The sequence below is a fragment of the Nicotiana tabacum genome, chromosome 6 (genome assembly GCF_000715075.1).
Source record: "Nicotiana tabacum cultivar K326 chromosome 6, ASM71507v2, whole genome shotgun sequence".
Taxonomy (NCBI): Eukaryota; Viridiplantae; Streptophyta; class Magnoliopsida; order Solanales; family Solanaceae; genus Nicotiana; species Nicotiana tabacum.
In genome coordinates this window covers 151,292,667-151,308,875 of record NC_134085.1, presented here as the reverse complement: position 1 = coordinate 151,308,875, position 16,209 = coordinate 151,292,667, and the positions used below count along the sequence as shown (strand labels likewise).

Here is a 16,209-nt window from a genome sequence, read left to right as displayed (position 1 = left end):
AATTTGAAGCGGTTTAGAGCTTTCCAAAGTTAATGTGTGGAACGGAAGCCGATGGGATTTATTAGACAAACAGGAATTACAATAATGAAACTTATCTCGTTCAACAAATGGTAGCGAGAATTTATTCAAGACGTAATTAAGGACTCTAGAGTGCGGATGACCCAATCTTTGATGCCAAGTGGTCAGAGGGGTTGTAGTGGTAGATATGTGAGCTTGTGGATGTGAATTGGGCCACTCATACAGTCCATGTTTCTTCCGGCCGTACACCAGTGGGGTTCGCGTTTTCAGATCCTTCACAACAAAAGAAAAGGGGAAAAATTCAACAGATATTAGATTATCATGACATAGCTTGAATACAGATATAAGATTGCGTTTAATGGCTGGAGCACATAGAGTATGATTTAGCTTAAAAATATTATTTGATGCTTGTAACTGTGTAGAACCAGTATGTGAGATGGGAATTTTGTTACCATCACCCATGGAGACATCCTCGTTATCGTGGTACGGTTGTAGGTTATGCGGCTCCATTGTGATGTGATGTGTGGCACCAGAGTCAACTATCCATGGGTTAGCAGTAGTGTTGAAGCCTGTGATGTAATTGGCTTTAGCCTCAAAGTGATTGTGTGACTTGGATCGGCAAACACTTGCAACATGGCCAATCTTGTTGTATAATTGACAGTGAATAACAACAGTGGTGTTATTGTTTGGGGGATGATATTGGCTGACATTATTGGAGCGAGCATTCTGGCGTCATGGTTGAGTTATTGGTGTTGTTGTTGTAGTATTGGCGGCGACTATTGCGATTGTTGGAGTTGTTATTTGACTTGTTGTAAGTGGCAACAGCTGCTGTGATAGGACCATGGGTTTTCTTAGCTTCCTCATGCCGAAGAAAGAGCTCATGGTCAAGCAGCTTTTCATATAGTTCTTCATAAGTAACTATAGTATCACGTGCCCGTATGGCAGCCGAGATCTCACGAAACTCAGGGCCAAGTCCACCAAGGATTTTGACTATGAGTTCGGAAATTAATGACAGGGGCACCGGTAGTAGCAAGTTCATCTGAAAGGGACCGAATACGTTGAAGGTACTCGGTGATAGGAGTGGTGTCTTTGGTGATTCGGCCAAGTTGATCACGAAGACTGAAGATTCGGGTCTGGGACTTGTTTGCGTAGGCCGTGTGCAAAGAGTCCCAAGCCTGTTTTGATGTGTTAGCAGCGGCAATTGTGGAGGCTATGGTAGGGTCAACGGAAGCCATAAGGGCATTTTGAATAAGTTGATCCTGACGGAACCAAAGTGTGCAAGCAGGATTAGGGGTTGTGTTGGTTCCAAAAGTGGTGCTCCGAATGGGGGCTGGGGTGGATCCATCAAGATGACCATAGAGGTCATGACCATGCATAAGCATGGAGAACTGAGCTTTCCAACTAGCAAAATTGTGACTGCCACTAAGTTTGATAGGTAGTTGGGAAGCGGGGTTGAATTGAACTATGGTGATGGTACCAGCAGTGTTGTCGGCATTGACAACTCTGGTTGTGTTTCCATCTTTCGTCATTGGAGGATTTGGTGTTTGAAAAAAAAAGGATCTAGCTCGTTAGAGTAGTATAGGTTCTGATACCATATAAAGACTTGAGTAGATGATGGAAAATACTGTATCTGTTATTGAATACCTCAATGAGTTTAAATACAAGTTACATCAACCATCTTTGTAGAGTTCTATGTAAACCTAATAACTGTGAATCCTATCTAAATCAAAGGGATAACTCTAAATGCCTAACTATAATATCATCTTATTCTAGAAGATAAATGCAATCTAATCTAAAGAGATAATTACTAAAAACAAACTGATCAAGAACTGGTGATCCAATAAACACATCACCTTGTTTGAGTTATGGATTTTCAACAATTTCAGAAAGGTTCTTGAGCTGTTTTTGTATGCTATATTGCAGGTCATTCCATTTGTCTGGTATATGGCATTTGCCACCTTCCCTGCTGGAATACTAGGTAATTTCATTACAGTCGGCCAGTCACCAACATTTCAGACTAGTAAGGCTCAAAGCGGCTCTTCGCCAAGATCACTCACACACACACATGCACAAACACAAATACGATAACAGCATGTTATTAATCAAACAAAACAAAAAAGAGCTAGGGAAAGGACAAATAGTTTCGTATTAAAACCACACGGATCAAAGTATATTATACGGCATCTGAAATATAGAAACAAATATGCTAAAGTTACAAACCTAAGTTCACATGTATGATGCAGAGATAGGATGCTGGATGTACGCTAGTCAAAGACAAGTAGCGCGTTTAAGACTGGAATTTCTGAGTGCTGTTCTCAAACAGGATATTGGGGCGTTTGATACAGATCTAAATAGTGGGGAAAATAATCACTGGAATAAGCAGCCACATGTCACTCATACAGGATGCAATTGGAGAGAAGGTACAACGCTCATGCTCAACTATTTATGGTCCAGTGTCATCTTTTAATTCCTAAGGTGCCCATATTTGCACCTCTGCAAGCATAAGTATCAAAGACACAGCTAAGCTTGAATGAGAACTAGCTAGCAAATAGTTGGCTGATTCAATTAGCAACTCAATTTCTGCATAAAACATTAAAACATGCAAATAGATGTATGAAGTTAATTGAGTTCTAAAACAATCTACAAGCAGTTGGAAAGACCTGGTCACAAAAATCTCATCACCAAATCAGACATTTGATATCTCCTAAATCTTGAATACAATCCAATATTAACACTCGAATGGCAACGATTCAATTACACCTAAACATGTTTCCTTTCCTGACAGTTGGGACATTTTATGTCAAGCATTTCAACTTTCTTTTGCGGAGTCCTGATTGCATTCATATCCAGCTGGGAAGTGTCACTCCTATCCTTACTTGTTGTCCCACTAATCTTATTAATTGGCGCCAGTTATACAAAAGAAATGAGTGCAATTTCAGCCATGAAAATGGCATACCTGTCACATGCCACATCAATGGTAGAAGAGGTAACAAGCTTATCCATTTTCTTTGGTGACAACATGTTATCAAAGTATAGGCAGATCTTACTTACATTACTGAATGATTATTCATACTGCACCTCTGCTGCTCCATGACAGACAATCTCTCAAATCAAAACCGTTTTTGCTTTTGTTGGAGAGACTTCATCAATCAAGTCGTTCTTAGACTGCATCGGAAAACAGATGAACCTAAGCAAGAAAGAAGCATTTATAAAGGGTGTTGGAACGGGCATTTTCCAGACTGTAACTTTCAGTTCATGGGCTCTTATTGTGTGGGTGGGAGCTGTTGTTGTATCAGCTCGGAGATCAAGTGGCGGAGATGTCATAGCTACAGTTATGAGCATTCTGTTTGGTGCAATGTAAGAGCCAAAACATCATATTTTACAATAGAATCTACCATGCTATGAAGAAAGAGGAAGAAGAAATCAAAATACTGTCAGAAAAAAGATGGTTTTATTATCTTTCTTTTAATTTCAGAGCACTCACATATGCTGCACCAGATATGCAAATATTCAATCAAGCAAAAGCTGCAGGAAAGGAGATTTTTCAGATGATCGAAAGAAAACCAACAATCAGTGCTGACTCGAGAGGGAAGACGCTGGATGTGATTAATGGAAACATCAGTATAGAGGATATACACTTTTCTTACCCATTGCGGCCCGAAAAGATGGTTCTTCAAGGGTTTTCTTTGTCCATTCCAGCAGGAAAAGTCGTGGCACTTGTGGGAAGTAGTGGTTGTGGTAAAAGCACCATCATCTCATTATTGATGAGATTTTATGATGCAAAGAAAGGTTCGTCATCCCTCCACTATTAATTAGAAATCTCAGCTCTTACCTGCAGAAGCTTATTAATGTACATAATCTTCATAGTCAGATAAAGTTGCCTCATTTATATATGAATGTTAGAACACTAACTCAGTATGAAATCCCTCAGGTGATATTCTCCTTGACAATCATAACATCAAGGATCTTGATTTAAAGTTTCTGAGGAGAAATATCGGACTAGTTTCCCAGGAACCATCACTATTTGCTGGCAGCATTAAGGACAACATCAAGATAGGAAAAATGGATGCAGATGATGAGGATATTGAAAGAGCAGCATCCTTGGCAAATGCTCATTCTTTTATACAACAGCTCCCTCATAAATATCATACAGAGGTCAGACCAGTGCCCCTCACACACATTATTAAATTTCCATTCTTTTAGATATGGAGATAATATGGTCAAAGTCACCGGAAAAGAGATATTGTTGAAGAAAGGAAGAAGGCTGGCTTAAATTTACATGCTTGTTCATAACCAGTAGATTTTCCAAGGAGTTAAAGCTGAGGCATTTAAGAAACTGTGAAACACCAAAAGGCCAATTGTTTTTTGTAGAATATCTAAGATTCAAAATGAAATTGAACAAAAAAAAACTTTCCAATTAGGAATGGCCTTAAACCTGCACAATTGAAACAAAACTTATAACTTCCCACAACTAATATAGCAAAATTTCATACCAGACTTAGTGAAATCTAGCACCTAGCCTCTTTTATCCAATGCTAATGATATTTACATTAATTTTTATACCGCCATAGCTCAAAGCCACATCCAGAGAGAATCCTCAGTTAGTTGGAACAACCGATAACTAATTAAAAAGAGTTCCATTAGTTGGAATAACCAACAACTAATGAACTGTGAAATAAGTTCGCGCTTACTTTTTAGCCAGAAAGTAAAGGAAAATCAATAGAATGTTTCTATATAAGCAAAACCCTTAAGTTAGAGGTCAATTATGAATAATAACAACAACAACAACAACAACAACAACAATAACGACTACAACGAACAAAACAACAACAGTGAGTTGTTAATTACTAATATAGGAAATGAAGACCTAATAATCCTACAACTCAGATACTAGTCATCAAAGAAGCTACTTAAAGTGTAACAAAATTTTAAAGATACTAAAACAACTAGGATATCAACAATTAGTTGCTTCAAAAACTAATCTTTATCTAAAATTACTCAGACAATCTTCAAGCAGAGACTGCATGAACAGTATCCTGAGTGAGAAGTACATGAGCAAAGCTTCTTCTTTATCCCTTTTCCGTCATGCGCCAGCCTCACATACAAATCAAATTGACAGGATATGGCTGTAGAAAGTGCCAACCTAAGTCTCCAATAGCACAGTAATAATGTCAAAAGAAATCACCATCTCTAATACAAACAAGCTGGAAATAGTATGGCAAGAAAAATGGCACATATGCACAAAAAGAATACAGAGATGCTGCAAAAGCTGCTACATCACCGTATAATACATGTAAACCACTCACAGATATCCTTCACTCTGGCATAAGTCAAATGGATAATCAGCTTTCATGTTAACAATGTTTTGATTTCTTAAGCACAAGTTTCTTGAAAAAAACTACGAAGTGATAAATTAGCTTTCATGTCATATGTTTGCATTCTAGGTAGGACAAAGGGGCCTCCAGTTATCAGGTGGACAGAAACAGAGAATTGCAATAGCAAGAGCAATATTAAAGAACCCTCCAATTCTTTTGCTTGATGAGGCCACCAGTGCACTTGATACAGATTCAGAGAAACAAGTTCAAGAAGCACTCGACACAGCCATGCAAGGAAGAACGGTCATCTTAATTGCACACAGAATGTCAACTATGTTAGTGCAGATATAATAGCTGTTGTTCAGAATGGAAAAGTGACAGAGACAGGAACCCATCATAACCTATTAAATACCAGTAAATACTACAATGCCTTGTTTAGCATGCAGAACATTGGCCAAGATTGTCAGACCAGGTCACATTCAACTCAATGACATATTTTCCATTAAAAGATAAACATAAGTATTTGATGGATTTAAAATGGCATACATTATAATTGACAGGATGGAAGCTACAAATGAGAAAGCTGAATTTATCCAACAAGACAATGCGCCTCAGGACAATCAGCAGCCTGATGAGCCAAGGGAATTCCATAAAGAGTTTAAACAACGCTGTGAGAAGGAGCAGAAAGGAAAAAAAGAAACACGTATATTCTTCAGAATCTGGTTTGGCTTGAATAAGAGAGAGATCATAAAAACTGCTATTGGCTCTTTTGCAGCAGCTTTTGCAGGAATCTCTAAACCTGTTTTTGGATTCTATGTCATTACAATAGGAGTGGCATATTACAATCCTGATTCAAAGGAGAAAGTAGCTCGGTATTCAGTAATATTTACCTCAATAGGACTGCTTTCTCTGTTTGCCCACACTTTGCAACATTACTTATTCGGAGTAGCTGGAGAGAAGGCCATGACAAACCTCAGGCAAGCTTTGTACACCGGTAGGTACTTACAGTGCTCCTCCGGATCAGATCAATCAATCTCTCTGCTTCTTATTGCGTCCTCCTACATCAACTTTTTATGACATTCCAAAAATTATTTTTGCAGCCGCACTACGAAATGAATTAGCATGGTTTGAAAAGCCCGAAAACAGTACTGGATCACTTACCTCCAGGATAGTCAATGAAACATCTACAGTCAAAGCGATAATAGCTGATCGCATGTCTGTCATTGTCCAGTGCATCTCCTCTATACTGATAGCAACAACTGTCAGCATGAAAGTTAACTGGAGAATGGGTTTAGTGGCTTGGGCTGTAAAGCCATGCCATTTTATAGGTGGGATGGTTCAAGCAAAGTCAGCTAAAGGTTTCTCTAGTGATAGCGCTGTTGCACACTCAGAACTCGTTTCCCTAGCCTCTGAATCTACAATGAATATAAAGACTGTTGCAGCTTTCTGCTACGAAACACAGATACTTGAGAAGGCCAAATTGTATTTAACGAGACCATTGAGGAAAGGGAGGGCAGAGAGCATCAAGTACGGAATCATACAAGGGATCTCTCTTTGCGTATGGAACGTTGCACATGCAGTGGCCTTATGGTACACAACAGTTCTGGTCGACAAGAACCAAGCCAGCTTTGAAGATGGCATAAGGTCATACCAGATATTTTCCCTAACAGTACCCTCAATTACAGAACTATGGACACTGATACCCACTGTTTTATCAGCCATCGGCATTCTAAAACCTGTGTTCCAGAGCCTCGATCGGTGCACAGAAATTGTACCAGACATGCCAGACAATGCATCAACTGAAAGCATCAAAGGGGAAATCGAGTTCCAAAATGTCCAGTTTCGTTATCCATCAAGGCCAGAAGTACTGGTGCTAAACAATTTCAGTCTGCAAATTGAAGCTGGAGTTAAGATGGCTATAGTGGGGCCTAGTGGAGCAGGAAAATCTTCAATCTTGGCCCTATTACTTAGATTCTATGATGTGAATGAGGGAAAAGTTCTGATTGATAGCAAGGATATAAGAGATTACAATCTTAGGAAGTTAAGGGCACAGATTGGACTGGTGCAACAGGAGCCACTCCTGTTTAGCTGCTCAATTAGAAACAATATCCGCTATGGAAGTGAAAAAGCATCTGAATCTGAGATAATAGAAGTGTCAAGAGAAGCAAACATACATGAGTTTATAAGTAACTTGCCCAATGGATATGATACTGTTCTTGGGGAAAAGGGCTCTCAACTTTCTGGAGGACAAAAGCAACGGATAGCGATAGCAAGGGCGTTACTCAAAAGACCAGCAATAATGCTGTTGGATGAAGCAACAAGTGCATTAGATACCGAGTCCGAGAGAGCAGTGGTAAATGCATTGGAATCAATGAAGCTGAACAACTATGGAGGCACAAAAATGACTCAGATAACAGTAGCACACAGGCTTTCAACAGTAATAAATTCAGATACTATAGTTGTTATGGACAAAGGTAAGCTTGTGGAGAAGGGCAGCCACTCAACCCTGATGGCTGAGCTTGACAGTGTGTATTCAAGACTTGTTAGGCTCCAAAGTGTGGAATAATTTGAACGAAACTGACAACACATAAAGCATAATGAGTCTGCCTTTTTCTCGATACAGTGGATAAACATAGCTTAAGTATCACACTAGTTAGTATTTGCATAAAACATATGAAAACCTGTTTATATGTATCTCTTCTCCACAGAGATTTGAGTACACATAATCGATAAACGAAAAGAAAGCGCAGTCGTTCAAAATTTCAGTCAGTATCCAGGTTTGATACTGTGTGCTTTAGATACTCTGAATAAATTAACATGGATGCTTAGTACATTCATTCGTTCTTCAATCTCCTATACAGAGGCAATCCAGGGCAACAAAACACAAACACAATACAACAACAACAAACCCAGTGTAATCCCATCAAAAGATCCATATCAAATGCAGCCTCTATCTTTATTTTATTCCAGGGGTCAGCTAGCCAGATTAGTCAACATTTATCTCTTTCGATGCAACGGCAAGATCTTATTCGTTACAAGTGGTTTTGTTGGTTGGTTAATTGGTCACAGTTTATTCATGAAATGGCTTGGATTGGTATTAGTCTGGATACGGCAAAATCATTCTATTAGATCGAATAAGTACATTCGATCTACGCGAGCCTCCCAACAAAGCCAACATAAATCCGATCCGAATAAAAAAAAGAGTAGTGTGTTATTTACAGTCAGAACATGCCAGACTGGTTGAATTGTAGTGGAACCTGATATAATGGCTCCTTCCCCATCTTTCATTAGCCTTATCCAACCAACGATTTCTTTGAGAGTTGCTACAGATTCTGTTTTCTGAGGAAACTGTGATTACAGAAATGGACCTAATTTGGAATTTGTCGCAAGCAGTCTAAAAATATGATAGGCGATACATCTAAATGAAAATATGAACAAAGCACCAGTACGAGCATTCATATTTTCAAAAAATTAATGAGAAAACAAAAGGCCAAAACCAAATGTTGACCTCGCCTAAATGGAGACTAGAAAATTTACGGTAAAAAGACTTATTTAATGTTTTTAACATCGCAGCAATAAGGTAGAAGAGAAAAAAAAGAAGAGCATATAAACTACTACATCTATATCACATATGTCCACTATTTCCAACACCATGCTTTTAACCAATAAGTGACCGGATTTCCAACACTAGGGTGTGTTTGGTAATTGGTATAACGGAAAACATTACAAATAGTAATCTGATTTTGGTACTCAAATTAGAGAAAATAATTTCTCAAAAGTATTCATAAATAATTTAGATACAATAAATATGAAATTATCAACTTTCGAACCAACAACCTTCCGAGCCACTAAACTTTCGAACTCATAAACCCTATAATTTCTAAAGTCACAAACTTCTAAACACATAAACCTCCAAACTCATAACTTTGGAACTCGTAAAATTTGGAAATGAAAAAATCAGAACAATATTAATTAAAAAAATAGGGGGAGGGGATTTGAGGGGTTGGGGTGGGGTGCGTGGTGTGCAAAAAAAACAAAACAAAAAACAGAAAATATATGGGACAAAAGGTCTTTTTGGAGAGAAGGAGTGGGAGAGGTGGGGTTGGGGTTAGATGTGAAGGTAGGTGAAGTTTTTGGAAAATATTTTTCTAACTTTTTCTAGAGAAGTCATTTTTCTTCAAAAATTTTAGGAAAATGTGATATCTAGGAAAGTATTTTTCAAATTATTTTGTGCAACCAAACAGTGAAAAATGAAAAAATATTTTTCGGAAAAAGTTTTCTGTCATACCAAACACACCCTTAAAGCACACAGGTTTTACCAAATTGATGGAGATCCCAGGAATAGAAAGCTATTCATATATTTATAATTGCAAATAAACAAATAAATAGTCCCTTTAAGTTTAGAAGTACTCTATTTCTGTCATTTGTCTATATAACTGAACAAAATTAACAGAATTGACTAAAACAAACCCATCTCTGCATTTCTCTGGAATCTTTTACGTTAGCCTTGAACTTATGGAACCTCATACCGCACAAACCCTCGTTGCTTAAAGCAAATGCAACTTCAACTTTTAATATTATTTTAGGCACCATTATTCCTTTTTTGGTTTATAAGAAAGTACCTTAAAGTGTTATGTTGTAAAGAGCATCTCGTGTGCACACTAAACTCCTACTACTCCACTATTTTTTACTTCATGAAAACATAACCAAAATTTACTGTTGTATTCTAATGTCTAAAAAGTAATGTACATATTACCATAACTGAGTAGTACTCTCTACCCGGTCCATTTTCTGCTGCTATTAACTCAACTTGAGGAACATTGTTCTTGAGAATTAGTCCATTTAGGGGTCGTTTGGTTTGAATATGGCTTATGTCGGGATAAGTTATATTGGTATAAGTTATGTTGGGATAAGTTATGATGGGATTAGTTATGCTGGGATTGTTTTTTATCCATTGTTTGGTATGCTGTACTAAATATGACAATTGTATAATTTGTAAGAAGAATATATAAGTTATACCGGTGCTAATTACCCATTCTGGTGTTAATTTTAATCCTGGGATAACTTATACCTGATTTGCTAACCAAACGAAGTATTAAGATGGTATTAAATTTTTATACCAGCAATATATCTTCTTATACCTCATATCAAACGACCATTTATTGAACTAATTTACTAGGGCCCGTTTGCCCATAAAAAAAATCATTTTCTAGGAATGAGTGTTTGGCCATGAAAATTTCAAATTTAACTTGAGGTTAAATTTCGAAATTTATCAAAAAAATTTAAAAACTCCAAAAAGCTATTTTTCAAAATTTTCACTTCAAATAACTCGCAAAAATTCAAAAACTTCAAATTGTATTCACGTCCAAATACAACTCTAATTTTCAAATACCATTTTCACTTAGAATTTTTTTCACTTTTTTCCGAAATTTCACAATTCTTATGTGCAAACGCCCACTAAGTGTCAATACCGAGTCATAGTCGGTATGTTGACTTGAAAGAACGCTACTTTTTCTCTTTTTGTTTTTCACATCCAACAATGTTCTTTCTTTTTTTTTCTTTTTGTTGATATTTCACATCCATCAATGTTCTTAAAATGTGTGTCAAAATCAGTCAACTGTTTCAACTATGTTTGCTATTTCATCAGCACCTTATGTACAGAATCTGTTAGCCCTCCAAACTTCTGAGACAATGGAGTTTCCCATAGAAAAGTTTGTTCATGAACACAAGGGGCAAATATCAACTATCTTCGTCCACTGTGAGCTAACTTTTGTGCGTGGGATACGTCAGGTTAAGTTCCACCCTCACTGACTGAACGGGTTGCACTCTTGGACAGTAGTAGATCTTTCAAATCTTTGTAAGTTTTGAGCTCCTCAAGAGCATCTGATGCCTTTCTATTGATAAAAAATCCAGATGCAGTTCCAAGTTCTCCCTCCTGTTCAGTCTTTACGCTATGTGAGGTATAACAGCTAGAATCTTGGCGCAGAGGAGGAGCAGTTCTCAGCATGTGAACAAGGGCACCTACAGCGGCATCTTGAGATTTTCTGGTTGTTGCAGATGCTTGAGAAGAGACTTCCGAACCTTTTCTCCCATCAAGGTTCTCACTGCATAACAGATTAAATAACAGTTGAGTTGAAATCTAATGGCATGATAGCATTGAAGACACAAAAACTATGACAAACACAGTGGCTGCTGTCTGTCGGCAATTACTGAAAGGTTCATTTTTATTCAATATCGGACCCAGGGATATAACGCACATAATAATTGTTTAAAACCAATCACATTCAAAATGGATCTCAAGCCCTGCCAATCCAGAAGGTGAATTGCCATTTCCATTCCATCCAACACACACCAACCAACTCTAATGCAGAAAACTTCATTTGTGTACTCAGAGGTGGTTTTGCATATGCAGCCTTCCACTCTTTAATCCTACGAGTTTTAAACTGTACTCTTTAACTCCTACAAGCATAAAATATGTACTCTTCAAGTCATATGAGTATTAAATGTGTGGTTCTTGGTTCCCTGGTGGACAACCCACTCCCAAATCTGAACCTCTGACCAAATGCATATAAACAAGAAAAAGAACAATTGAAAACAGAGAACAATTGAAAAGATGATGAAGAGCCAAGCAAGTTGCGTAAGGGAAAATTAACAACTTGGAATAAAGACAGTTAAACCGATTGGAAAGACTCGTGTAATCTCAAAGTCCAGCATATCAAAATACCACAAGTTGTGGAAGCCATTCATCAGATACAAGGTATAATATTCAAGGCAACTATTAGGATAAACCAGCAAATATCTAGGTTCACACAATATGCCTGCTCCAACTTACTTGTTGGCAGGGCTGTTAGGATAAACTAATTAGATAGAATATTTTATCAATTAGGAAGATTAGGGAATATTGTGTATATAATTAGGATCAATTAGGGAAGTTCCATGCCTATGCTTAAACGGCCTATACTTAAACGGCCTATAATTAAGCACCCATCCCCATTTTAGAACATGCGTGCATTATTAAACTCCCAAGAGCTCATCGGTACAATCAAAATGTGAATTCTCAAGATCTCTTCTTCTTTTTGAGATGACTAAGCACCACTTTCTCATCTTGGGGAGGACAATTATTACAACGATGTTGAACACAATTTTGAGGGACCTGAATCTCCTTTAACTTGCTCACAAATGAAGAGCTTATAACCTTGGATTTTCCAGCAGCTTATTCATAAATCCTTTATACAGTAAAGAGAAGATTCTTGGACATTTTCCCTAAATCTTTTTTTTTTTTTTTGCATTTAAAAAATTAAAGGCAAAAAGTAACTTCAATAATTATTTTATTTTTTGTTATGATGGTGGTGTCCAAGCCAGATTGCGCGTATCTCGACTATTCCACCAGGTACCTGCTACCTCCCACCAACACAGGTACCGGGAAGAAATGCTCAACTTTATGTCTTACCAGTTCTGTCCAACATGGCCTACGCAAACGGGAAGACATCACCTAGAGTGTTTTGCCTTTGTCGGGATTTGAACCTGCGACCTCATGGTTCTCTTCAAGAAACTTTGCTACACACGTCTCCCTTGAGCTATCAGCTAGGTGGACCCTTCAATATATAAACCTTATATTTCCCAAATCAGTTACATAAAATGCTCAACTTTATGTCTCACCAGCAGCCATTTTCTAAACAATGTCCAACCTGTTAACAATAGCTACAAAGCCAATGCATTGGCTCCGGGAGAGGTAAACATTAAAACACAGATGCACTTTCCACAAGGCTGCAAGAGGAACTTTGTGCAATATGAATGTAAAGATTTTCAGTTACCAAGAAGAATACTCCAAAAATACAGAAGAGCAGTAAAGTTACCTGACTTGCGAATCGGAAGTATCGACATCATCAACAATAAAAGGACAGGAAAAATCAAAGACATCCAAGTCATCTTGAAAAGACAGTCTGCTAGAACTTCTAGAAAATATACGTGGCGAACCACTTGAAGATAGCAAACCCGAGAACCGCCCTGAATCATCTCTAGCATCTCTAGAAATCTGAAAAGGAAGATTACAAACAAAAGTTGGCAGGATTCTGAAAAGTACAATGTTTGGAATAAAAGTATGAACAACAAAGTGCAAAAACACACCTAAAATCAAGAAAAACAGCTATTTCCGCTGACTAGAAATTCCTCACCTTTTGTCCAGGACTCATAGTGCTGATATTAGACTCTAGAGTCCTTAGTGGATCCATTTTCCGGAATGACCTGATTCCAGAAGGGGAATCATTGGATGATGAATCCTGCTTTGTGCTTCTGGGAGACATTGGAGGGAGAGAATGCCTGTTAGGATCAGACAAATTAGGAGATAGGTATCTGGAACTTGTACCCATCATTGGATGAGGGATACTGACAGGGCCAGTTCCTGAACGCAAACGACTCTGCCCAGGATTTGCTCCTGACAAATATGTGGGTGGAGATGGGGATGGAGATGGTGAAAATGGAGGTGAAAGCTGGTACTCATCAAAGCTCGTCGCTTTGTGGTGTATAGGCAATCTGTTGTTAGGTGAAACCCTCTGCCCATATACATCACCAGGTGAAGATGAAAGCTCATGTGGTGTGCGGTACAAAGGTGGAGATCCTACATATGGCTGGGTCCGAGGTAAAGAAGGTGACATGAGGAAACCACTTGTCCAACTGTGCGGCCGCTGGAAAGGTGATGAAGAAGATGACTGTGCCCCTCTCGACGGAAATGATGTATGGCGGACATCCTTATCAGATGAGGAAGAAGGAAATGACCTCATTGGGTCAGTAAGAGGACTGCCTACATAATCTGTGATGATCTCAGGCGGAAAGGATGCTGCAATCTCCAGGTTAAAGTCGGACAGATTTTCACGATATGACACAGATATAGAAAAACGGCCCTGCTGGGCATCAACTGGAGTAAAAGTATAATGCTTCATCAACTCCTCCTCTACCCTGGAGAATGGAGCACTAAATGAAGAGACCTTGTAAATGATATCAAAGTCACAACTCTGAGTTGATGAAAGTTTCCTGAAGGCCTTGAATGCAGGAAGGAGCCTCATCATTGAATAAAGGGAGCGGAGCAGTATAATTGATTTCTTGTATGTTTTCTTGTAAGAAGATTCACCAACTTGAGGAACCATTGTCCTCAAATACTCATATTGTACAACCCACCTCTCTATGATGGTTTCTGTATACGCCCCTGCGAATGCTGTACCGGAACTATGCTCTGACAAAGAACTAGGTTTCTCTTGAACAAGTATTATGTCTATTATCATTGGTTCCATCAAATTTCTGTGCCAAAAATTTAAATTTTCAAGAACAGCAGGGCGATCTCCCAACACCAAATTGAACCACTTGTCACTCTTTTTCACCTCTCCACTATGACCATAAGGTCGGATCGAAGGAACTCTACAGTCCAAAACAATATGCAAGGTTTTTAGAAGAAACTGAGCAAGTATCTGTTCAAACCTTCCATATTCACCCTGTGGATTATTCTGAAAATCCATTTTATGCACCCCAACCAAATATCAGCTCATCTTCTCTCAACCATAGGCGACTTCAGACGGCACATGAAAACTCTTAAAGAATATAGACGAGAGCAATTATCTGCTAAAGATAAGCTCTTCTGCTTGCGGCACTATATGGGTGCATATACACCTGGCATACATGTAAAAATTTCAAACAACATACCCAATAAAGATGGAACTACCGCAAGTTATGCAAATACCTATGCCTAAAACACTAGGTGATTTCTTTCCATCTACCTAAGCCTTGATGGACAGAATTATCCGGTACCGGTGGAATAGTCGAGGTGAGCGCAAACGGCCCCGGACATCACCGTAAAAGAAAAATGTACATTATAAGTTATTCTACAGCTTCATTACCATAGAACATAATATGCAGGAGCATAACAATAACACAAAGACTTCAATAGAAAAGAAATCAGAATATTCAAGAAGACAACTACTTGTGCGGTTGGATCACAACAGGAAAAAAAAATGAAAAATCATGGACCTGAACGAGTATTAAATAGATAATATAGACTCACAGCAGAATAACAGTTTAGGTGCAGATCTTAACATAGGCATTAACATAAGTAAAATAGAAAGAAAATGATTGATAAATAGTAAGACTAAAATTCAAACAACTGCTAATTGGAATAAATAAGCGATTGAACTGAATTGGGTATGAAATTGACAAATGAGAATTACGTTGATAGAAGAACAAATGAAGTTGGAGATAATAAACCTAAAGATTAAACTTACTTGAAAGATCAAAATTCAAAATATAGGGATTAGCAACGAAGAGATGAAAACTCAGACTTTGAAGCAAGCGGAGGAGAGAGAGAGAGATTGCGTAGAGCGCCGAGACTGCCCGGCTTTAGAGAGAGAAAAACAGACTCTACGTATACAGAAGTCAGGGGTCTATTCTTTTTTCCTCCTTTTTTCAATTATCATTACAGCTTGTTTGGATAGTTGTTACTTTATGGTATTGTATTGTATTGTATTGTTACTTTAACTATAATGTTTGTTTTGATTGTTATTTAAATTATATTGTATTGTATCGTTAAATCTGTCGTTACGTAATGATGAAATGTGCCACTTTACGTAACGACCGATTTGATGTGGTCGCGACGTTTCCTTGTGTTTTTCTCTCAATCTCACCCTTCATTATTATTAAATAATTTTATTTTATCATTTACCCTATCTTTTTATATACTGTATCATAATTTTTCTTTGTAATATTGCAAGTTTATTCATCATATTACTGATGTATGATACCATGAAACGACGGCAAAACGACATAATCCATCCAAACGTTGCATTCAGCAAACAATACAGTACAGTACAGTACGATACGATACATTATGAAA

The 16,209-nt window shown here is 37.9% G+C and overlaps 3 protein-coding genes across 4 annotated transcripts; 2 read left to right on the top strand and 1 right to left on the bottom strand.

The window, feature by feature from the left end:
• Positions 1 to 1,632: 1,632 nt before the first annotated feature.
• LOC142182111 (ABC transporter B family member 19-like) lies at positions 1,633 to 6,410 on the top strand. Its single transcript, XM_075256062.1, has 9 exons — positions 1,633 to 1,644; positions 1,942 to 1,996; positions 2,262 to 2,407; positions 2,804 to 3,004; positions 3,116 to 3,375; positions 3,494 to 3,807; positions 3,950 to 4,173; positions 5,463 to 5,668; positions 5,894 to 6,410. Exons 1-9 carry the CDS (start codon positions 1,633 to 1,635, stop codon positions 6,408 to 6,410), a joined length of 1,935 nt encoding a protein of 644 aa, XP_075112163.1.
• Positions 6,409 to 8,965, top strand: LOC107818390 (ABC transporter B family member 14-like). Its single transcript, XM_016644392.2, has one exon. The coding sequence runs from the start codon at positions 6,547 to 6,549 to the stop codon at positions 7,897 to 7,899; it is 1,353 nt and encodes a 450-aa protein (XP_016499878.2). The 5' UTR covers positions 6,409 to 6,546; the 3' UTR covers positions 7,900 to 8,965.
• Positions 8,966 to 10,671: 1,706 nt separating this feature from the next.
• Positions 10,672 to 15,794, bottom strand: LOC107818392 (autophagy-related protein 13a-like). 2 transcript variants are annotated; one of them, XM_016644394.2, is made up of 4 exons: positions 15,602 to 15,794; positions 13,508 to 14,993; positions 13,190 to 13,368; positions 10,672 to 11,437 (listed from the first exon to the last, which is right to left on the bottom strand). In XM_016644394.2, exons 2-4 carry the CDS (start codon positions 14,840 to 14,842, stop codon positions 11,125 to 11,127), a joined length of 1,827 nt encoding a protein of 608 aa, XP_016499880.2. In that variant the 5' UTR covers positions 14,843 to 14,993; positions 15,602 to 15,794; the 3' UTR covers positions 10,672 to 11,124.
• Positions 15,795 to 16,209: the final 415 nt, after the last annotated feature.

What these genes read in the sequence shown, in the direction of transcription:
- LOC142182111 (XM_075256062.1), top strand. An exon ending in CTCATAAATATCATACAGAG is followed by an intron (nt 4,174 to 5,462) that starts GTCAGACCAGTG and finishes TTTGCATTCTAG; the next exon opens with GTAGGACAAAGGGGCCTCCA. An exon ending in GCACACAGAATGTCAACTAT is followed by an intron (nt 5,669 to 5,893) that starts GTTAGTGCAGAT and finishes TATAATTGACAG; the next exon opens with GATGGAAGCTACAAATGAGA.
- LOC107818390 (XM_016644392.2), top strand. Translation starts at nt 6,547, where the DNA reads ATGTCTGTCATTGTCCAGTGCATCTCCTCTATACTGATAGCAACAACT.
- LOC107818392 (XM_016644394.2), bottom strand. Translation starts at nt 14,842, where the DNA reads ATGGATTTTCAGAATAATCCACAGGGTGAATATGGAAGGTTTGAACAG. An exon ending in CTATGAGTCCTGGACAAAAG is followed by an intron (nt 13,369 to 13,507) that starts GTGAGGAATTTC and finishes CTTCCTTTTCAG; the next exon opens with ATTTCTAGAGATGCTAGAGA. An exon ending in ACTTCCGATTCGCAAGTCAG is followed by an intron (nt 11,438 to 13,189) that starts GTAACTTTACTG and finishes TCTGTTATGCAG; the next exon opens with TGAGAACCTTGATGGGAGAA.